This window comes from Protopterus annectens, chromosome 16.part0, assembly GCF_019279795.1.
Source record: "Protopterus annectens isolate FY-2018-M chromosome 16.part0, PAN1.0, whole genome shotgun sequence".
Lineage (NCBI taxonomy): Eukaryota > Metazoa > Chordata > Ceratodontiformes > Protopteridae > Protopterus > Protopterus annectens.
In genome coordinates this window covers 636,213,787-636,238,265 of record NC_056750.1, presented here as the reverse complement: position 1 = coordinate 636,238,265, position 24,479 = coordinate 636,213,787, and the positions used below count along the sequence as shown (strand labels likewise).

The window sequence follows — 24,479 nt, the reverse complement described above, 5'->3', positions numbered from 1 at the left end:
TCATAAAGGATCTCATTGTTTAAATGAGGGGGAATGGCTGAGCAGAGTGTGTTGGAGGGAAGTGTGGGGTCTTAGTCAGGGTTGGTACAGGGGCATATCCAGTGTGACTTGAGGTGACTTTTAAGTTTATGTTTAAATATGGTTGGAGAAGACTCTATGGTAATGTCAGTAGGTAGTGAGTTCCAGTTTTTACTGACAGAGTTGGTGAAGAGGGAGTCGCCTGCAGCATGGTTGGATTTGATTGTAAGTACTAGGAGTTTGGTGGCTGAGCGTAGTGGGCGATTGTTACTGTAGGGGCAGATTATGTTTCTTAGGGCTGGGGTAGTGTCCGGTTGGTGGAGGATTTTATGGGCAACTTTGAGCTGGTTGAGCTGTAGGAGGTGGGGTAGTTCCAATCAGCCCAGTAGTTTCAGGTTCTGGCAGTGGTGGGTACAGTAGGGTGAGCTAGTAGCAAATCTGGCGATTTGGTTGTAGCATGAAGACAGTTTTTTAAGATTGGTTTTATTCAGGTGGGAGAATAGAGGGGAGGCATAGAGAAGGGTAGATAGGAGGTGGGAGCGGGCAATTGTTATTCTAGCTTGTGGGATGAGGAATGATTTGATCCTGAAGAGACTACCGAGTCTTTTATTGGTAGTTTTTATAGTTTGAGTGATGTGTGCATCAAATCTGAGGTTGCAGTCGATCATGATACCCAATAGTTTAGTTTGGGTAACTGGGGAGATGATGGTACCATTATTAGCTGTTATATTGAAGAGAGGTGAGGTGGTCCTGTATGTTGGGGTAAAGAGAAGTAACTTAGTTTTATTGGGATTTAGTATTAGGCATTGGTTTAGTAGCCAATTTTCAACCTTGTTGAAGGTGCTTTGGGTTATTTCAGTAAGTTCTGCTGGGGTGGAGGCAGTCCAGATCAAGGTCGAGTCATCTGCATATTGGATGCAGGTAGCCTCTGGTATGACTGTGCTAAGTTCATTTATAAAGATGGAGAACAGAAGGGGACCTAGTATTGAGCCCTGGGGTACTCCTTGTCTGATGGAGAGGTGTGAGGAGAGTTTACCCTGCCACAGTACAGCCTGTTTCCTGCACTGTAGGTAGGACTCAAACCATTGGAGGGCCTGTTTGTTTAAGTTGTTGGCCTCCAGGCTATTCATTAGCATTTTGTGGTCCACCATGTCAAAGGCCTTGGACAGGTCTAGGAAGCGAGCAGAGGACAGTAGGTTGTTGTTGCGATTTTGATTTATAGTGTCTGAGAAAAAGAGAAGGGCTGTTGTGGTGCTGTGATTGGGCCTAAAGCCATGTTGTGAGTTGGATAAAAGTTTGTTTTGTGTGAGATATTTCATGAGTTGAATATGCACACAGTTCTCCATGATCTTAGCTAGTGGTGACAAGATGGCTATAGGCCTGTAGTTAGACAATTCAGTGGAACTGCCCCCTTTGTGAAGTGGTATGACATGTGAGATTTTCCATATGTCAGGGATTATGGCTACTGATATGGACCAGTTAATAAGGACGGAGATGGGGTATGCAATTGCGTCTGCAGCTTTTTGTAAGTAGTCAGCTGGGAGGAGATCAGCAGCCAGGGGGGTTGGTCTTAGTTTCCTAAGTAGGGTTTTAATGAGTTGAGTGGGGACTGGTTGGAGGCGGAAGGAAGTTGTAGATTTGGAATTGGTTGTGCTAGGATTGGAACCAGTGGGTGAGATTTGGTTAGCTAAAGTTTGGATGGTTTTGGTGAAGAAGGTGTTAAAGGAGTTGGCAATATCTTTGGGAGAATTTTGATTAGTGGCAGATGGATTTGGGGTGGTGGTTTGTCCTGGGTGGAGGAGTCTTTTTATTCCCATCCAGAATTTCTGAGGTTTAGATTTATGTATCTGTTGTTGGCGGTGGTAGTATTCCTTTTTGTCTGAAGTTACAGATTTTTTTGCATCATTTCTTAGTTGCCTAAATAATAGTTGGTCAGGTAGGGTTTTAGTAGTCCGGTAGGTGTCCCATGCTTTATTTCTTAATGCAAGTTTGGCCCTAGTTTCTTTAGTGAGCCAAGGTGCGGTATTGACCTTGGTTCTACTAGTGCGACTGGGGGCATGAAGGTCGAGAATAGCCAGAAATCTGGAGTTGAAGTAACTGACTGCTTCATCTAGTGGAAGGCTTTTTAGGGCAGACCAGTTGCAAGCCTTTAGTTCATTGTTAAATTTTTTGGGGTTAAAGTTTTTATTGCTTCTTATAGTTCTATAGGTGAGTTGATGATGGTGATTAACCTTAAGCTTAAGTATATATGTGAGGCAGTGATCACTTAGATCATCTGGTGTGGTGCCTGACATATACTGATGTGGAGAGTTATTGATGAGTATCCAGTCTAGGGTACTAGCTTTGTCATGTGATTTGTTTGGTCTAGTGGGTGTGGTTATGGTTTGGGTAAATCCTTGGAGGTTTACATGGATTGTTGGGGATTGAGAGGAGCAGGCTTTCCAGTCAATGTTGAAGTCCCCGAGGATTATGGTTTCCTGTGGCTGGTTGTTGTTGAGCCAGGTTAGGAACTCCTCAAGGGTGTCTGTGTTCTTTCCTGGGGGTATGTAGGCACAGACAATGTTTATGCTTTTATGGTTGTTAATATGTAGTTTTGTGGTAATGATCTCAGCATTGTTGAATAGAGGGGGTTGGGGTTTGGCTATGGTTACAGATAAGGTGGATTTATAGAGTATTGCTACCCCACCGCCCTTTTTTTGGGTACGATCAAGTCTATGCATGTTATACTCAGGCAGCAGGACTTCATTGTCCTTAGTGGTAGGTTTTAGCCATGTTTCCGTGACGCAGAGTATATCAGGTGAGTAAACTGCCAGGAGGGCATGTAGGTGCTGAATTTTGTTGTTTATGCTCCTGATATTCAGGTGGCAGGCCAGCAGGGAGTCTGGGGGTCTATAAGTGGGGTCAATATTGGTTGGGGAGTTGGTGGAGAGAAAAGAGGTAGCAGTAGTATTTGGACCTGGATTTGGGTGGATGTCACCATCCATGGTGAGGTTGTTTTTTAGCCTAGTTATAAGTTTCCATATCCTAAGTAGAGTACTATGATAGTACCTCGGCTTGGAGTAGATGTATCTAGGCCTGATAGGAACATAATTGGGTGAGGTAGGAATCTGGGAGGGGAGGGGTTGTGGAATGTTGTGAGTAAGTAAGGGAGATGAGGTCTGGGATCTGGGATAGTAAAAGCCTAGGTATTCTGTGTTCTCATAGGATGAGAGTAGGTGTGGGAAGATTAGCAGGGATGGCAAAAAGGTTAGTAATAAAGGTGTGTAGATAGCCATAGCAGTTGGGTTAAGATTTTGGTACTAGTATGTGAGTAGTAGGGGGTGGGGGGACTAATATTGGCAGATGGGGTAGGTTGGGATTGTAGCACAGGTTGTAGGTGATTGGTTAAAGAGGGTTTGGGAGTGGCCAGGGAGATATAAATTAAAGAATAGTAGGGGCGTGTGGGATTAGGGGGCAGGGTGGGGCACGAAGCGAGCCCGAGCAGAGCGGGGCTCCACCAGTTATCCAATTTGCCAGTGATTGGAGGTTGCAGGGTGGGTGTTACATTACTACCACAAGGTCTGTTAGGCAAGTTATAGGTTAAAAATTAGCTTAGTGCAGTTTAGCGCTTTTAGGCAGAATGTAATATTAAATTAGCCTTTATTAGTTGTTTTGCAGGAGGTTTTGCTGCAAGGTTTTATAAGGCTAAGGTTAGCTGTAATGCTGCAATTTACTGTAGGGCTTATGATGGTAATTCTAGGGCCGGACCCAGCTACAGTGCGGTTAAAACAACAGTGAAGAGTAGGGCCATTACCCTATAACTTTTCAATGCAGGGTATGGTGTTCGCGGTCCGCATGCTTCACTATTTGAGGGAGCTTGCTAGGTTGTGTTAGCAGGGGAGCGACCTGTGGGGTTAGATTAGTAAAAGTTACCAGCAGGCAATAGTGTTGTAAGTACTCAGAATCCCATACCTTTAAATAGTTGGCGTCTCCATTTGTAGATATATTCACAGTACATTAAACAATTTGTAATATTAACAACATGTGCCTTACAGCATTACGCTTAAGAATCTGCTAGCACAGTCTACTACATTTAGTAATTACTTAACAGGAATTAAAAAATAGACTGTAGGTATACCAGGTTACAGTGTGCTAAGCTGCGACCTTTGAGACGTATTTTTATCAGCGTAATCTCATATAGCAATGCGGTAATTATAAACAGTGATGTTCAATTCAAGCACTATCGCTATTTTTACTCTGGTCTATAGCAAGTTCAGACTTAACAACTTTACGATAACACATTAAGTACACAGCATAAATATCTACTCATTACTCATTATAGCAGCAGAAGAGTCAGATAAGCAATCAACACAATCAGATATGAAACAGATTATATGATATTTACAGGATATTCACAAACCGTGTTAATAGCCGGCATCTGGATGGGTCCTGGTACACTAGAGCTTTGGAAAATGGTGGGTAGCGTGGGAGGGATATGTAACCTCGGCTCAGTGGGCTACACCAGTTATCCAATTTGCCAGTGATTGGAGGTTGCAAGGTGGGTGTTACATTACTACCACAAGGTCTGTTAGGCAAGTTTTAGGTTAAAAAGTAGCTTAGTGTAGTTTAGCCCTTTTAGGCAGAATGTAATATTAAATTAGCCTTTATTAGTTGTTTTGCAGGAGGTTTTGCTGCAAGGTTTTATAAGGTTAAGGTTAGCTGTAATGCTGCAATTTACTATAGGGCTTATGATGGTAATTCTAGTGCCGGACCCAGCTACAGTGCAGTTAAAACAACAGTGAAGAGTAGGGCCATTACCCTATAACTTTTCAATGCAGGGTACAGTGTTCACCGTCCGCGTGCTTCACTATTTTCTCTGTTAGGCTCTTAAGTTGAGGGAGCTTGCTAGGTTGTGTTAGCAGGGGAGCGACCTTATAACTTTTCAATGCAGGGTACGGTGTTCGCGGTCCGCGTGCTTCACTATTTTCTCTGTTAGGCTCTTAAGTTGAGGGAGCTTGCTAGGTTGTGTTAGCAGGGGAGCGACCCTATAACTTTTCAATGCAGGGTACGGTGTTCGCGGTCCACGTGCTTCACTATTTTCTCTGTTAGGCTCTTAAGTTGAGGGAGCTTGCTGGGTTGTGTTAGCAGGGGAGTGACCCTATAACTTTTCAACGCAGGGTACGGTGTTCGCGGTCTGCGTGCTTCACTATTTTCTCTGTTAGGCTCTTAAGTTGAGGGAGCTTGCTAGGTTGTGTTAGCAGGGGAGCGACCCTATAACTTTTCAATGCAGGGTATGGTGTTCGCGGTCCGCGTGCTTCACTATTTTCTCTTTTAGGCTCTTAAATTGAGGGAGCTTGCTAGGTTGTGTTAGGGGAGCGACCCTATAACTTTTCAATGCAGGGTACGGTGTTCGCGGTCCGCGTGCTTCACTATTTTCTCTGTTAGGCTCTTAAGTTGAGGGAGCTTGCTAGGTTGTGTTAGCAGGGGAGTGACCCTATAACTTTTCAATGCAGGGTATGGTGTTCGCGGTCCGCGTACTTCACTATTTTCTCTGTTAGTCTCTTAAGTTGAGGGAGCTTGCTAGGTTGTGTTAGCAGGGGAGCGACCCTATAACTTTTCAATGCAGGGTACGGTGTTCGCGGTCCACATGCTTCACTATTTTCTCTGTTAGGCTCTTAAGTTGAGGGAGCTTGCTGGGTTGTGTTAGCAGGGGAGTGACCCTATAACTTTTCAATGCAGGGTACGGTGTTCGTGGTCCACGTGCTTCACTATTTTCTCTGTTAGGCTCTTAAGTTGAGGGAGCTTGCTAGGTTGTGTTAGCAGGGGAGCCACTGTGTTAATAGCTGGCGTCTGGCTGGGTCCTGGGACACTAGAGCTTTTGAGGAGGCATATGAGGAGACATAGGTTGCCTCAGGCATTACCTATGAAGGAGGAAGTTGCTTTGACCATTGTCTAGTCTCTGAATCCCTTGCATTCTCCTGTCTATCCAACCTTGATCAGGAAAAAGGGACACCTGTTATTACATGTACTGGCTACTGTCCAAGGGCATTATTTTCCCTGAGATGATGTAAACTTTGACCATATCAGATCTTTTCATAAAGGTGGCTACATTGGAATGTCAACAGTTGATGCAGTTGTTTTGGTTGTGAGTTTCTCCCTGACACAACTTCTATGTTTAAGTGTCAGGCTTACAATCTACTAGTTGTCTACAAGTTTGATTGCTATAATCTAATATTGACACTTTCTGTCACTAACATATATGTCAAGATTATTTTTGAACATTGTTAACATGAAACTGAACCTTTCTTTAATTGATAGCTTATTCCATGCTTTCTGTGTTATTTTACTAATGTTACCTATTAATTGTAAGTAATGTCTATAGCAGGCTTCCAGATTTAGTATTTACTCAACTTGAAGGATATTCCAGTCAAAGATGTTCAAAAAAGACAGGATCAAATAATGCTTTCTATATTAAGCAGAGAAAAGACTATCATAAACAAAGGAATAAAATACAGTTCATTACAGCCGAGTGACTTCTCCAGGCGTTTCTGCAGTTACCTCCTACTGCGCCTCTAGACGTCAAATATTGCCTGTTCATATTTGCATTAATAATTTCAAAGCCATGCTACATACAAGGTATCAGAATATTTTATCTTGAAGCATACATGATGGCAAACACAACTGTATTGATATATGACCTCTGTCAATGAGTATTTGTTAGAACTGTAAGGTGATAACTTCATGTTTTAAAGGCTGAAGCCACACCCATTGGGAGTTAAAGGTACACACTCAAAAGAGCTCTACTGGAGGGAAAAACTCATCATAACAGTAAATGTTCTAATATATCACTGCTGCTGTAGCCCAAGCTATTCAGGTCATATCCTGCCAAGGACATGACCAACCTGCCAGCTTATCAAAGCTAAACAGCAACTTCCACATGCACAGACTAACTGCCAGGAACTCGAGCAGAGCCCTACGTGAAAAACTGCTGGCATGCCAAAAGCTTCAGAGTTTTCTTGCCCATGTAGGAAAGCAATAGTCATAAAAGGAAAAATGCTAGGAAATTTTAAAAAAATGAGTATCTTTATACACAGCGGTATATACATCCAAACCCTGTCAATACAAAAAATAAATAAAGAACACACAAAATTAAAGAAAGGGACTGGAGGGTGGGAATGTCTACTGCAACAGAGATTTATTAAAACATTCACTTTAATGGTAAGTTTACTTACACAGCTGTACTATGTTCAACATCAGATCACTGTTGCAGTAGTCTGTGCTATTCAGGGAGCTTACCATGGCTTTGAAACCAAAAAGGGAAGATTAAGTACATTAAGAACGCAGGAGCCCCTAGAGAATGACCTAGAGAAATAATCTGTTGTATAGAGCTATGTAAAATTATGGACAGATGAAAAAGCTGCTGGTTCTAAAATACATCTAGAGTTCATCCTTTTCCAAAAGGTCACAGAAAATCCAAACCTTGGTGGAATGGGCCCTAACCATGCCTAGAGGTGGCTTGTTACAGTGAGAATGGTAAAAAGAAATAGTATGAGACAACCATCTAGAAATCATATGAATTGACAATGGGTATCCTTTTCTCTTAACTTCATAGCAGTCAAACAGCTGACTGGCTTTCCTGAAGAACTGAGTTTTGCCTAGCTGCCTGTGGACATCCAGAATGAAGAATTATTGCTCCCTTGTTTTTTGGTTCAGGAAAAAAAGATAGGGGGATTAATATACTGGCTCAGTGTAAACACCACTATCCAAGTCCATTACTCTTTCCAAATACCCAAATTCCACCATTTTAGAGTGTGTCACAACCTTTGTTCTTTCAATCCCAAAACCGTCAATAACAGGCTCACTTCCATAAACTGGGGCTTGCTAAAGTATCTCCCTCTTAATGAAGCTGTTCTACACTTTAATTGCATTTTCCTTGATATACTTAACTCTTGAGCTCCTCTTAGAAATGTGTGAATCAAAGCCAACTACTCACCTTGGCTGATCAAAAACACCCCATCTCTCATGAAAGAAAGAAACAAAAATTGAAAAAAAATTACTAAAAACTAAATCGGCAACATTCCTACAAAAATATAAAGAACTAAGAAATCTAGCAAAAACAATAGTAAACAAAGATACAAAAACTTACTGTTATAATCCTCAGTTCTCGCAAAAGAATAACCCTGAAAAATTCTGGCATACCATCAATAAAATCTTAAATCCAGGTCAGACTACCACCTCCAACCGCCTACCCTAATAATTCTTCCTTAGAAATTGCCACCTTACTTAATACCCACTTCATCGAATCTATTGAAAAACTTACCCAGCCCTCCCAAAGCCATATCCACCCTCACACCACTCACTACACATGCAACACAACCCCTTTGTCTCTTAACCCCATCTTCACAGCCTACATTAAGTCACTTCTCCAAAACTGAAACCTTGTTCTCCCTCTACCATAACCTCCCTCCCCTCTTTCTTAAACTCTTTGCTCATTCTATAGGCTATCCTGTCTCTATCCCAATAAATAGATCTATCCAAGAGTCTACTGTCCCCAACATCTGGAAATCTTTCTACACCATTCCACTTCACAAAAGAGGCAACTCCACTGAGCTCTCTAACTACAGACCTATTGCCAGCCTATCTCCTCTATCCAAAATCCTTGAAAAATGTACTCACAATCAGTTTTTTAACTCACCTTATTAATGAAAATTGTCTGACCCCCCCCCCATTCAACATGGTTTTAGGCCACACCACAGCACCTCCACTGCCCTCCTATCCTTCACTCACACTGTTGCTGAAGACAGGGACAAAAACCTCCTCGTGTCTTGCCACTTTCTCGACCTCTCTAAAGCTTTCAATACTGTCGCCCATTCCAAGCTACTTACTAAGCTTACTGACCATAATCTCTCCTCCTCTACTATTCACTGGCTCTCAAGCTATCTATCAAATAGTCTGTCAGATGGCATTCTGCTTGCTTCCCTTTCCTACCTATCCAAATACGTGTCCCTCAAGGCTCAATCCTTGGCCCCTCCTATTCAACATCTTCACCAATCATCTTTACTCCTCCTGCAACACCTCCTCACTTATACAGTACGCCGATGACTCTACTTTTATCTGTTGTGCTGACAACATCTCTGAACGTCTTTCTATCACCCAAAACTCCTTCTCATCTGAGCATCAACTTATACTCAACCGCCAAAAAACTAATCTCCTACAATTTTCTCCCCAAAACTCTCCAACACCTTAAATCCACCTTTACTATTTCTTCGCTAGATAACACTCTTATCAAAGCTGAGCCTCACACTAAGTTATTGGGTACAGGTCTATATTATCTGAATGAAAGTTCATATAAACGAACGCTCTAATGAGCAAATCTCCCGGACATCAAGGTGTGTGTTGTGGGATCGCAGTACAATGAAGATTGGTGTTTTTGCCCTTTCCTTACTGTAGTGCGATCTCAGAGTTGGAATATATATTTAGCGGGGGGCACAGCTCCCCACAATATTGTTTTTGATGTCGGGATTTTTACTCATTCAGCGTTCACTTATATGAACTTTTGTTCATATAATATAGACTCACTGGATACAATAATTGATGACCAGCTCAAATATGACATCCATATCCAACACTGTATAAAAAAAACTAACATAAAACTGGGTCTTCTCTACAGGAATAAGACATTTCTTGCTCCCATCTCCAAACCCAGCCTTGCCCAAGCGTATCTCCTACCATGTCTCCTCTATGCCTCCCCTATCCTAACTCACCTCCAGTCAAACCCTCTCTCGAAAATAGAACAAGCTTACAATAACATAGCCAGATTCGCCAATAACCAGCCTTATAAGTCCCATCATTGCCTTGCCCTGAAACAGCTTCAATGGCTAGAATTCTCACAGCTCTTGCTACTAGCCAAGCTGTAGCTCACACACTCCCTAGTCAACAAACCGCTAGCCTGCCCATCATTGCTACCTTAGTATCCCCTTATACCCCAACTTGGTCTCTTTGTAGTTCTGACCAGCACCTTCTAGACATCTATAAACCCAACAAAACTTATGGTAAACTCCTCTATAAACACTCTGTGTCCCTTGCATGGAATAGGCTACCACCTTACATTCTTGCATCACTAGTTCCAGCTGCTTTAAAACTGAAGTCAAGCACTACTTTCTGAATTCAAAAGCCTGTCCTTGCCTAAATCCTCCATAATCTGCATTTTCCTTTCTTTTTCTTTTCACTACCTGTCTACATCTAATAATTTAATGACTAATCTGCACACTAGACAATACTACATTATTCTGCTTGGGTAAGATATGTCATTATTGTAAATACTTATACAGTATCTACTAGTTGTATTTACTTCATTCTGTTTTATTTTTATTACAGTTATTCATTTCATCTGATTATTACATATGTAATTTTTGCTTCTGTTGTATTTCTGCACTGTTTTTCTTGGGTTTTGTATATTGCCTACTGTTATCCTTTTATGTTTGTATTGCTGGAGCTTTTCTCCTCGGGTCTCCACTGAAAATGAGCCATTGGCTCAGATGGACTAACTCAGTTAACAAATGTCAAATAAGTAATAAATAAACTCTGCAAGTACTTTAGGCATAAAAGAAAGATTAGTTCTTAAAGATACACTCTCTATGTGGAAAATGAGGTAGGGTTAACTTACTACAAAAATATTGTAACTCAGATACTCTTCAAGCAGATGTCAGAACAAGGAGTAAAACAGTCTTCAGTGTTAAGAATCTCAATTCAGCCTAATGAGCTTGTTCAAATGGAAAAAAAGAGTAAGCTACTCTAGTAGAACATTCATTATCCAAGAGAAAGCCACCTGTTTTCAAGCTTGATGGATAGTAAATCCCCTTTCAAAAACTGCTTGAGATGGGAATAGGAAGAAAGTGGGAATCCAAAGACAGACAAGCAGAAATGGCTGACATATGAATCTTGATAGATAAGTTAGAAACACCGAAGAACAAAAACTCACACATTTACTCAAGAACCAAAGGCAGCCAGACCTTTAAAGGGGCTTGGTCCTTTGGAATGGCACCAGCTAGAAAATCTTCCCCTCTTAGTCATATACGATTTTCTAGTAGCAGGTTTTTAACCTCCTTCACTACCTGCTGCACATCCTCAGAAAAAAGGTGCCTAAAAGGGATCAAAATGCTATCTTCCAGACAGTCACTTATAAAGATTTCAGGTTAGGGTATATCAAACAACCCCTGTCTTACGTGAGTAAATCTAGTTTGTGGGGAAGCTTTTGGCAGCTGTCCTTGGCCAGTAACACCAGTTTCAAAAGAAGGGAGTGCTATTGTTGCCTGTGCCAAAAGGGAGCCACCACCACTATCTTTGGGGAGTCCTTCTCAACATTTAGAAGAACAATGGATATCAGAAAAGCATAAAGGAGCATTCCCATCCATGGAAATAAGAAAGCATCTGTCTTCCAGGTTTGTTTTCAAGAAATCCTGGAGCAAAACTCCTTTAAATGTTTGTTATGTGAGGAAGCAAGAAGCAGGTCTACTTGAGGTGTCCCCAACAGCTGGATTATTTTCTGGAAGAAACCTTGGTGCTAGTCCCATTTGTGAGGGTCTGTCTTGGTCCTGCTTAGGTTGACTGTTACAATGTTTTGCTCTGACAAAATGTATAAGCCCTGAATAATCAAACTGAGCTGAGCTGCAACCTCCCTAGCTATCATAACAAGTCTGTAAAGAAGGTCACCCCCCCTCCCCGGTTGTTGTCTGAGAAAACCTGCAGAGGTCCTGGAGGCCGGAGATGATTTAGGACTTTCAAAGCATTTCTAACTGCCTTCATCTCTTTTACATTTACATGATTTTGTCTGTCCTGTTTGTTCCCCAGACTATTCAGTTTCACCTCTTTGGACACAGCTCTTCATGCCAGGTGTGAAGCATCTGTTGTGACAGACTAAAGAAGCAGAAGGGAAAATAGGGGATCTGGATTCTGAGAGAACTATTCTACACATCATGGAACCTCCTTCCTTACAAACCTCAGAATTGGGATTTGAAAAATAAAGGGTGCAGAAGCTGAGTCCAGACTGACCTGAGGATCCATTACATTTTTCTCATGTGAAGTCTGGCCGAGGGAATCATAAGGACCATTGAAGCCATGCACTTTAGAATCCATTGAAATTCCCTGGCAGGTACCTAGTTTTGATTGGTAAACTACCTGGAATATTAATTGAAAAGCAATCTTATTTGTCAATGTTATTATCCTATCTGAAGTACTTATCCTTTCTATGGGAGCATTACAGCTGCATCCCTAGGTTATTTCAAAGTAGCACTGAACTTTTTTGACAGTATGACTATGATATGTTACACTGAAAAACTCACTCTGCAAAGTGGACTACATACTCACTATTCTTACACTTTGGTTTTCTCACATGGTTAAATGGTATTGTCATCAACTGTAGGCACCAGGTTCGTTCCGCAGTTACATCAATATTTAGTCAGGCTTTATAAAGATTTGGACTTTTTTGCTGAAAGCTGTACAGAATCTCATCTTCCAGTTATATAATTTAGTGATTTTATAATTCCACCAAAGAATGGATTGTTTTTGAGATTTCTGGTATATTTATGTCTCACTGCTACAGGTGTTTTAATGCAAAGGTTAATTATATCACAGATGTGTATCATTGCTATAAATGTTTGAATGCAATGGTTAATTATATCATAGATTTTTTATTATTAGCTTCTAGAGCAGTTTAATTTGAATCATTAACAATTGATTTGCATTCTGTATTTAGAAGTAATTCCTTTGCTGCAGTATAGTTCATGACCTGTCCAGCAAAGAAGGCATAGCCATGAGCAATAAACAGCAGATGGTGATATTTACTTGTATGTCGTCCAGCAATAGAATATTGTACTATTTGTTCCAAATTATTTTGATTCAGGAAATCTAATAATAATTGAGAGTACTGCTTATGTACTAATAGTCTAAGTCTATGTTTTGGTAATTGAAATCTCCCATAAAAAAGCATTACCATTGATTTTTCAGGTTGTGGAGGCTTCTACATAGATATCAAAATGTATGATTTCCAGTTCCAAATTGTTCACCATAAGCTTAACATTGAAATAATTAAAATAAATGATGATAAGTAATTATTGTAGCAAACAGCTGAAATTACATTGAAGTAATTCCCTGGCAAATATTGAGGCACTGCCACTTGCTCTGATGGGCCTTCCCAAATGAAAGGAAGCCACCCCTCAGATCTGTGGGATAAAATTTTTATCTTTAAGCCAAGGTTTTGCCATGGCACAGATTTCAGTATTCTTATGGCAGAAGAATGCCTTTAGGTTACCCACATTATTGTTCAGTCTTCCAGGCTTTTGCCTCTTATCTTTTGTTCAAATTTTTGTTAAATCTGCTTCATTAGGAATTTCCTTGTGACTTAAAAAAGGTATTATCGAGATGTAGAATTTTCTCTTCAGTATCTGCAAAGTACAGAGAGTGCTGTTGAAGGCCCTGGCTTCTGAACTGATGAACACATGAACACTTTGTAGGATTTCAGTGATTTAGGTATCAAACATTCCAACGATGCACATTAACATCAAGATCTAAATTGTATGAATGGCAAAAAAATGGCCAAGTGCAGGGGAGGACTGTGTCCTCCTGTCTTTAAGTGTGAGGTCATTATATACACAGACAGAAGGTACTCATACCCCTGAGCACCAAAGATAGCGATTTCAAAGAATTGTGCATTGTTGGGAATCATTTATGCACTGCAAAGAGACTAGAGTGCTGGGGCATTGTTTGACTGGATCACATCCGCTTTTTGTGCACATGCTGTGCCAGTGTTTTTTTTTTTTTTGTATATTCACAAACAATATAAAGATCAATTCTAAATTTGTTCTTTGGATGCTACTTTGGTTTTTCAGACTGAGGACTGGTTCATGTCATATACCTTTTTAGACTGTTGTTAATGCTACAGACAACTAAAACTGGTAATTTCAGTTACTAAAACTGAAACTTTAAATGGTCAATTTAAATCAATTATGTTTGAATTTTAATTTTAGGTTTCATAGTGTATCTATGTATTTGTCTTATTTTCTAACCTTCACAAGTTCACACTAAACATTTTTAATTACAGAGCAGATGTTTCAGCAAATCTTCCACTGTATAGCTGACTATACTTGACTGAGCATTATAGTTACTGACAGATTTCACACTCTGCTGTTATGCTGATTGCTTATGTTATAAAAAAAGGCAGTGTGAAGCAAACATGAGTTGGTTAGGTGTTTTGATATGCATTTTGTGTGAACTGTTTACCTGGACTTAGGACAGGCACTATGATATTGAGCAGTATACTGACTATAAAATAGGTATTCTTTATAAGACTAAAAATAAACTTCAGTATCTCTAGCGCATGCTAAAATACATATTTAACCTCTAATGTTCAGTACATATCTGAATCAAGGTAATTTCCTTACTTCAAACCTGTATTAATTTAATCTGTCATTAACTTTTCTGCAGCAAAATTACAAATTTAAGAGCACCATGCATAGATAAATGTTTTATCATACTTATAGGCATATATTCCTGGTGGTAAAAGTTATTTTAAGAACAAGTGAAAGAACAAGAAAAGCATAAAATACCATTGAAACAGTTCAGTACTAATTCAAAAGTATTAAACTGATTTTAGTGGTACTTCTCTTTGTTAAATGTTGTTTCTGTAGAACAACGTACATTCATTGCAGTACAAGTCATCATTTCAAGTATGATACAGCCCAATGACCAGATGTCTGATTTTGCACTGAATGTAAATTCCATAGCTTCCGGTGCCATACAAGATTTTGAACCTGTTGTAGAATACAAAAATATTTTTTTTAGAAAAAATTAAAATGGTTTTTCAAAGCTGTAACAACATCCAAACAAATAAATCACTATATATATTTTCTGAAATACAACAAACACTGCTGTTGAAGGCCCTTGTTTCTGAACAGTAATGACAAATTCTGAAGACTCTATGAATTGAAATGAAATGTTTATGGTGTGGATTACAATGCCTTATCAGAGATTTACTGCAAATGTTTACTCTCCAGTGCTTGTTTTCAAATATTTTTACTTGCCATAACAATGAATTAATAGTGTCATATAGTTATGTAATCAGGAGCATAGCCAAATTTCTGGAATTGTATTCAACCCCTAGAATGTATCCCCCTTCACTTATGTGTAGCCAACCAACTCTATAGTATATTTTCTCTACTGTAAAAAAAAATCTGAAATTACAGATTTAAATATAATAATGATAAAGCCAATGTGGCAAGCTGAAAAATATATTTAATACAATATATAGCCATAAACTATATAAATATGACATTTTTGTTTTAAATTTAAATTCAAGCACATCCCGTTGCAGAAAACAGATTATTTTTTTAAACTGTAGCCTATATGGCCTGACCTTGCTTTTGTCTGCAAGCATTATAGCTCGGAGTATTTGCCTCAGAAAACATCTAAGAAAGAGGAACAGACAGTGTCACCATTCCTGGAGTCCTACTGGAGTATTTTACCTTTTAGCATACTTATGACACATTACATTTAAAATATATATATATATATATATATATATATATATATATATATATATATATATATATATATATGTCCTGCCTGGTTTTGAGTGAACAGTTATATTTTCCAATTTTTTGGCTTTTTGCCATTCTGATTGTTTAGTAATTAACTTTCTCATAATTCTTTAACAATACAAGCAGGTTTCCAGACCAACTCCATGATAACTCCCTTTATTTTTTGACCCAATGGGTTTTTCTCTCCTTGGTTTTGTGCCTTTGCTGCTCATTGCTCTCTGTTGTTTTATTCCATCTGTTGCAGCTCTACAGAAAAGCAGATACATCCTTCACATCATCTGTTGTGTCCAGTAATGTAATACTAAGGAAATTAAAGCAGTAAAATGAAGGGATGTCCAAAAACTAAATGCTTGGCAAGCACACTGCAGGCGGAAGCTGATTACAAACTGTTTCATTCTCTATTAGTGTGATTGGGATTATAGCATGTTTGAAGCCATGCTATCATAAAGTAAAACAAACTTGAAGCACCTGAGAGGAGGTATGTACTTTGGTAAAAATTTCAGGTAAGTTTTCCAGTGCAGTAGTCCATTAGAAAAGACTATGAGTCCAGAATCAGCAACTTAAAAGGATGACTATGAGTAATGCACAGTCCACTGTTCAAAACATGCTAACTCACCTCACAATTGTTGAAACATAATAGCTTAAGACGGTAGCTGCTAACGTTCTCTTGCTTGCGTCTTATGGGAGTGAGACCATATATTGCTCAAAGGGTAGGATTTAATGGGCAGTTCAATCTCTCAGATTCGCAGGGAAAGACTGACACAGGCTTTACACTGCCTGTCAGAGGTCACTCTTTCTACAAGGCGGAGTAAGCATAGAATGAGAATAATAAAGTATGGAGGTATGGAGCATAGTCACTCACACTAAGGTGCAAGGGTACTTGCCCCCCTGCAAAACACATTTTTAAAATATTTGTAATATTTTACAGGTTATCTTATTTGATTACAACTTGACAATCTTAAGTCCATGTAATACACATTTGTTCACTTGAGGTGTCAGCTGTGAGCATTTTTTGCTATGAAATTATGATTTAAAGTTTAATGTTTTGAGGAAATCATAGTTGATTAGAGGTGGATGTATGCTGTCCTGCATATGTGTACCAAACAAAAACACTGTTTTTAGGGCACTGGGCAGAAGCTTACTTCTGTCTCCAGGCATGTAAAACTCCTTGATCATTGTAATAACACTACTGGAAATGTAATGTCATTTATATACCAACGGATTTGGTTTGACACCTTTCTAAATTTCCACGACACACACACACACACACACACACACACACACACACACACACACACACACACACACACACACACACACACACACACACACACACACACACACACACACACACACACACACACACAATACAATCAACTCTCTCCTCTTCTGGGGTAATATGACCTCCTGTTTCTATCCAGACCCTACAGAAATGCATAGGTAAAGGTATCCTACTGGCTCAGCTAGAATACTGTCTACTGCTAATTGCTGCAGCTTCTAAAAAAATTGTATCCACCATTCAGTCCATTTCAAATGGCATTTGCAGATTCATCACTCTCTCTCCCCAAGAAATGAACACCACTGCCAAATCATTGACAAAGCTATCTGGCTACCCTGTGAAACAAAGTGCTGACTTTCTACCTGCCTCTCAACTATTTAAACTTATCAGGAATGATACCGTCCCTCCACTCCAGACTATTCAGAGATGCATCAACATACTATCTTAGACATCTTAACCACTCATGTCCCCTCCTCCAACCCCCGCAAAACAGGCTTTGCTGCACAGATGATGCTTTCTCGGTCCTTGGTCCCAGCATGTGTAAATCTCCCCATTCTTTTCTTAAAGATCATTCCTCTTATCCCAATTTCCATTCCCAAATAAAAGCACATTTCATAGCTCAAGGAAAATGCAACTGCTGTCTCTCTGGTCATATAACTTAACCTATTAATTCCCTTCTTCCATCAACATGCTTTGCTTTGACTATTTTTGATTGTGGTTTTCTATATTTAAAGCATGTTTGTATTTTGTTTTTTTTTCACTCATTCTGTACATAATGTTATTTATCTGTCTGCGTTTATGTCATTTATCTATTGCATTTATTCCCTCAAGCAAACTATGCTATGCAGTCTGTGTATATGTGCATATACTGCATTTTATCATTCACTCTGTATGTAATACCATGTAACTATTGTGTTTTCACTGAGCTGAGACTGAAATGGGTCCAGTGGGATCACTGCTCTACCTCAGTTAACAAATTCAAAATAAAAATATATAAAATAAAATTACTTGTGGTGGAAGAAAGGCACAACTCAATGACTATTCCTTTAAACTGAGACAGGGTGACACAGCATCACAGAAGTGGAAGAGTGTAGACAGAAGATAAAAACAAGTAAGGGTGACTCAACAAATGACCGGATACTATTATACAAGGAGTCCAGGAAGTAAGATGGGGAACTGCAGCCAGTGTTGCAGAAGAAAAAGAAGGTGGACATTGCTGGAATCACAGAAACATGGGACAGGGGCCAGTGACATTAGGGTTTGGAACATGGAGGTGCCAGGGTGTAGGCTGCTTCAAAATGTCAGAGAAAGGAGGGATGGAAGTGAAGAAGCAATCTATATAATGGAGGATACATTGAGTAGGAATGCCAAGCCATGAAGAGTCAAGGAGGGCAGGGTCAGACCTTATGTCATGTAGCCTTCAAGTTAAGAAACAGTAAAGACAAGAACTCTGGTGGATATATGCAGATATGATCCTCTAGGCATATTGTGGGAGGGGGATTAGTAACTGGAGGATAGAATAAAGGAATGCGGGAGAAAGAGAAGAGTAATTTTAATACAGGTCTGAATCTTCCAGGAGCAGACTGGGAGATATCAAGCTCCAGAGAAGACAAGAAGTAGGACTTAACTGGGTTCTTAAACCATAAAAAATTCAGCCAACTAATGAAGGTCTGTACCAAATGTGATAGAATTGTGGAGGTGGTCCTAATCAATGCACAAGGTATCATGGATGTGCAGGCTAAAGCACCATCAACTAAGACTGATCTTGTCATTGTCTACTTTAGCTGGTGAAGAGTACAAATACTGAGGCAAACAGACTGGTATCAAACACAGAGAGAATAAACAAGTTATGGAACAGAATCAGGAATGGAGTACTCATGGTTATGGACAAGAATTTGATGAAGGGTGAACATAATCATAACTTTTAACCTCTAAGCACAAGAAATCTAAATAAAGCCAAAAATAATGCTCTTATAGGAATGCTCTTTTAAGTAAGTACTAGGCTAGCTGCCTTTTCAGCAATTTTAAGCCTAGCCAATTTCCCTTTCAAAGATTAGAATCAAACACTGTGCAAGGCATCTATGAAGTAAATACCTTAACCATTACATCAATTCCCTACAAGGGAAAATCAGGGACATATTTTACATATTTCTCTTAAAAAGATTCTGGAATAACAGGTTTTGCAATGCCATGGATTTTAAGAAGGATATGAACTCTGAAACTCAAATTCCTTTCATTCTTTAGTGACTTCAATCCTTAATGAATTGCCAGAAAAAATAACACATGTTTATGAGGAATAGACCAAAACTATGAGGAAAAATCTGGACTTTCTGTGAATCTAGTCTGTAAACCCTCCTCCATTGACATCCTGTTGGTCACCTTTTGCTCTCTACTTCCTAACAGACTGACATTTATTCATTCTGCTCTTAATCAAACTATTTATTTCTCTTATATTTTCTTCAATTCTTCGAGACTTGCTATTCCCATTATTTATATCCTCCTGTCTTTCTTTAGTGGAAACGCATGCCTTCAAGGAAGTAATCTTAGGTCTACCTCTTCTTTTCTTATTTCTCCTTGCCTGAGACAGTTATTAAACCACTTTCAGCTCTGAACTAGTATTTGTGCACAATCAACATTGACTTAGTGCACTCAACTGTCTGTTTAGTGAGTTTTTATTTTGCTATAAAAGCTTCCCTGCAGTCAAATAGATATGTATGTAACAGTGAAGTCTACAGTTTGGACACTGGTCTGTGAGCTATATTTTTATGTAAATTATGGCAGCCTAAAACAAAGAACTTTGTCCACTATAAAATCTCCATTTTCTTAGACCACAGCTGTCCCATTGGAACTTTCTCCTTTAACTGTACTCAAGTCATAGTTTTTAACAGTCTATTTTCTCCTGTTTAAGTTTATTTCTCTTGTTATGTAACCACTGAGTACTAGAGCCAGTAATTTTCTACAGTGGCACTACTGTATTCTGGCTTAATTTTTCTCATTGTTTTGCTTATCTGTGAGGGTTGGGGTGGCCTTTGGACTTTGATTTTCAAAGTCCATAGAAATCTCCTTGCATTATACAGTTGTTCAAACAGCCAAGTGCAATTTTTACTGTTATGATCATTAGTTAGGCCAAGTTGATATTGGACTATCTCTCTTACTAAAACTGTCCTAGAGCAACAAAAGCAAGACTTTCATCTATTAGTTCAGAGACCTTTTAAACTGTATTGTTCCTTTTACTAATCTCTCTCAGCAGATTTGTGGCTGTTAAAGTTAAGTCACTGATTGTTTTTTTTTTCTGTTTCTTTGCCAAGTTTTCAACCTGCTTCATTGCCCTCACTAATGCTCGGGCTCATTCTGCTACCCTACCCTACCCCCATTTCTCAACCACCTCTTCATACTCTACAGTTATACTTCCATAACACTGCCCACATACTCCTCAAACCAATAGTATCAGTTCCCTCCAGAAGAAAACATTCAATAGAATTGCTGCCAATAGTAACATCGACTCTTGTTTACCACCCAAGACTTTCTCTCAAAATGTCTTAATCCTTACCCCTATAATTATTGAATTACATTTCTACAACCAACCCAGTACCCTTCTAACATTTTCTTATCCTTATTTACAACAAAGATAAAACTCAAGTTAAATAAGCTGCTCATAACTTAGATTATTTTACTATCCCTCTTCACTCTACTAGCCTTCATCGCCAATTATCAAATCCACCACCTTCAAATACTTAGAACTTCAACCAATCCTCACAAAGAATATTGACATTTACTCATCTGGCCTTTCTCCAAAATACCCTATCTCTACAAACTATATCTGATTTATTTATCTAGAAATAGATTAAAACTATGTATTCAAATTTACGATCAAATACCAAACCAAGACCAAAATGTAACTGGCCACACACTTTCCTCTGTAAAATATCAATTAAAAAAATTAGCAGTTATATTCACCCCAACCCAGGTCCCACTGTTCATAAAACCATTACTTTCAACCCCAGTTACCTAATACATCTCAGAAAAAAACAGAACCCAAACTCACCTTACAAAATATGAACCTAAGAAGTATGTGCAGTAAAATCCATGACATATGTGCCTACCTTGCCACATACACTTTTGATGTAGTCATAGGTACTGAAACCTGATTGCAAAAAAGAAATAAAGGATAATGAGATCACCCCCCCCCCCGATACAATATACTCAGGCATGACAGACAAAACAAGCATGCAGGTGGTGTAGCAATCATCTATAAACATTCCCAAGCCATCACCTTACTTCGACAGGAAATATCCACATTTAACAATACTGAACTTCTAATAACACTCCTATAAATCAACAATAGGAAAACTATATGTTTAACAGCAATTTATATACCACCAGTGAATAACACTAATAATGCTGAAAGCATCCTATATTAGATATCCCAACAAATTAACCATGAAACTATAATATTTTGAGACTTAATTATAGACTGGCAACTCATAAATCCCACTACCTCTACTGAATCCATTAACTTGTTCAACTAACTACTCAACTAATACCCATACCTACTAGAATAAATACAACTTCATGGAGACAATCAACATTTATTTGGATTCTTACAAATAAACCAGGCAAACTGACAAAGGTAGGCTGCCTTTCAGATAGCATAAGTGACCACATACTGACATATGCTATTAGAATTCATCATAACCTAGATAAACATATTATCTATAATCAAATACAAAATACAACCAGTTTCAGCAAAGATATTTTCAGTGAAACACATACAATATAAGTGGAATGTTCTTAGAAGAATGTCACTGGGTACTGCTTAAATAACATATTCTTACAGACCTTAAATAATCTAGCACCAGTACATAATAAAAGAGTAAAATCCAACCACTCACCATGACTGCCAAATGAAACAAAAAAAAACATAAAGGAAATGGATAAATCCTGGAAAAATTGGTATAAAATACAACTCAAAATGCCTTCCAGCAATTTAGACATCTTAAAAACCTTGCAAAACTCCATGCCAAACGGGATAAACAAAGATACTATACCAACCTAAAAGCAAACATAAAACCAACCCAAAACTTTCGTGGTCATCACTAAATAAACTACTCCACCCTAGAAAGACCACCACTCCCTCTCCAATAATGGACAATATGACAGACTATCCCCACACAGTTTAATTCCTACTTTATACAATCAATGTTCCCTCCCTTGGATACTAATACATCTGCCCCCTCTCTCTACCCCTGCCCAATCAAAACCACCAACAGCTCTTCAATTTTAGTCCATTACCTACCACTCTCATATGGAAGTTGATCCTTAAACTAAAAACTACTTCCACAGCTGTAGACCAGCTACCATCAGACTACTTGAAAATGGCTGCAGAAGTCATAGCCTTCCCTGTGTCCATACTAATTAATAGGTCCATAATAGAAAGATACATCCCATTACTGTGGAAAAAAGCCTACATCATACCACTGCACAAATGTGCCACATCTACAGAATTTAATAACTACAGAACAATAGCAATTCTCTACCCTCTTCAAAATCAGAATATTAGAGAAATGCATCCATATGCAGCTGATGCAATCGCTATCCTCAAATAACCTCCTCTCAGAAACACATCATGGCTTTTGGCCCCAGCACAGCACCACTACTGCTCTACTACATTTTACCAATATAATAACCCAACATAGAAGTAATGGTCAGCTTGTGTCCACCATGTTCTTGGACCTGTCAAAGGCATTTGATGCTGTCTCATACCAGCAACTACTCATTTGACTCTCATCAGTAGGACTTTCACAATGTGGTTTCTTAGCTACATGTCTTGAAGGCAACAAGCTGTTAAATGGCAACAAACCTACTCATCCATTCAACCAGTTACTACAGGTGTTCCTTAGGGCTCTATTCTGGGTCCTCTCCTATTTAATATATTTAATATTAATGACCTCCACTTACCATGCTAGTTAGTTCAGTATACAGACAACTCAACATTAATAGGTTCAGCCTCAACAATAAACAAACCCCAAGACATTACCCAAAAATCTTTCCCATCTGTAGAAATCTGGCTCATAGAATCAAACTTCCTCCTACTCAACCCCAAGAAAACATAAGTCAGCAAATAATACTGTCATTGAAACTGTAATTTACAGTAAACTTTGAGGATTTATAATAGAGGACAATCTCAGATATGACCAGTGTATACTGCACAACATTCCATCTACTCACTAGAATCTAGACTCCCTTTATGGGATCAATGGATTCCTTACAGATACTGCAAGAAAAACTCTAGCCATCACCTTCTTATTGCCAACTCTCTTATACGCCGCTCCTATCCTAACATAGTTAAACAATACTCAAAGAAAGACACTTGCCTCCTGCTACAATAAAGTAACTAAATTTGCCACCGATCTCCTAATAGGACCCACCATTGCCATAATGTAAAGCAATTAAACTGGCTTGAACTATACAACTACCTAACATATTCACAACTAACTAGAGCACACAAACTCATTCATCATTCAGAAAATATGCCCTGCACTACATAACTTATTACTGACCTACTGTCCAGAAAGGGACCTCAGCTTTAGTCACAAATTCTTATTAATTAACTCTGGAATAGCATCCCCACACAAATAAAACTCTCCGACAAACTCAACAGTTTTAAACCACTGCTTAAAGAACATCTTAACCAGTCCTGGTCCTGCATATGCTAATGTGAAGGTTTCAGACTGTGTTCACCATGCGATACTCTCCAAATACTCTCCTTAAACAGAAAATACTCAACCTCTCACTGAAATGACAAAACATTTTTTATACATAACTGCTGCCTGTACAATCCACTAAGTTGCACTGGGCTTTCCTCTTTAGTAATTTTCACCTCTGTAAAATCTTAGAATGTATAAATGTAACTACTGTTTGTGTATATATGTAAATAGAAATATAACTACTCTGTGTTTAACTGGAACTTAAAAGTATAAGGTATCATCAAGGCCTTGGAATCTGTGCCACACAAATAGTTGATAGTAAAATTGGAGGGATTTTGGGGTATGGTTAAGAAAGAGAAAAGTACAGTTATGTTAGTATATCTACCATAGCAGTAGATTTTTGAGGAGAGAGCTTATGCTCACACAACATAACTATATATTGGCATTTCTTAACTACTAAACTATTCTTCCAGAAACACTTTTCCAACCCTAAAAGAGGCTAAAACTGCTGATCTCATTCCAGGAAATGTAATGAATGCTTTTTCTATGATGAGAAAAGCAGGACTGAATACTCTGAGAGAGTCATTCTGATGTAATTTGTTTGGAAAAGGGTTGTCCCTTTTTTTCTTACCTTCAGGGGAAGCATGGAGTTGGTCTGACATTCTGAAATCTTTTGTCTTGTTCAGGTAGCATCCGAATTGTCTGTGACATCCAGGGAATGAAGAATTCTCAACCCCCATTCTTAGGGTCATGAAAAAATGATGAATAGATAGATTCAGTATGGTTTTAGAAACAGGCATAAATGAAGGATTGGTTCTAAGAGCCACTAAATCTTGGTGAAAAAACAAGAAGGACTAAGAAGGTGTGAGAGCTTGCAACTCAGATACTCATCTAGCCAAAGTA

General features: G+C 38.8%; 1 protein-coding gene across 2 annotated transcripts in view; it reads right to left on the bottom strand.

Annotated features, from left to right (window-relative positions):
- STKLD1 (serine/threonine kinase like domain containing 1) overlaps positions 1-24,479 on the bottom strand; it is a 636,164-nt gene that overhangs the window by 345,409 nt on the left and 266,276 nt on the right. For both annotated transcript variants that reach the window (XM_044057819.1, XM_044057820.1), the window contains one exon: positions 14,692-14,804. In XM_044057819.1, the coding sequence (XP_043913754.1) occupies positions 14,692-14,804 (113 nt within the window). The remainder of the gene's footprint in view (positions 1-14,691; positions 14,805-24,479) is intronic.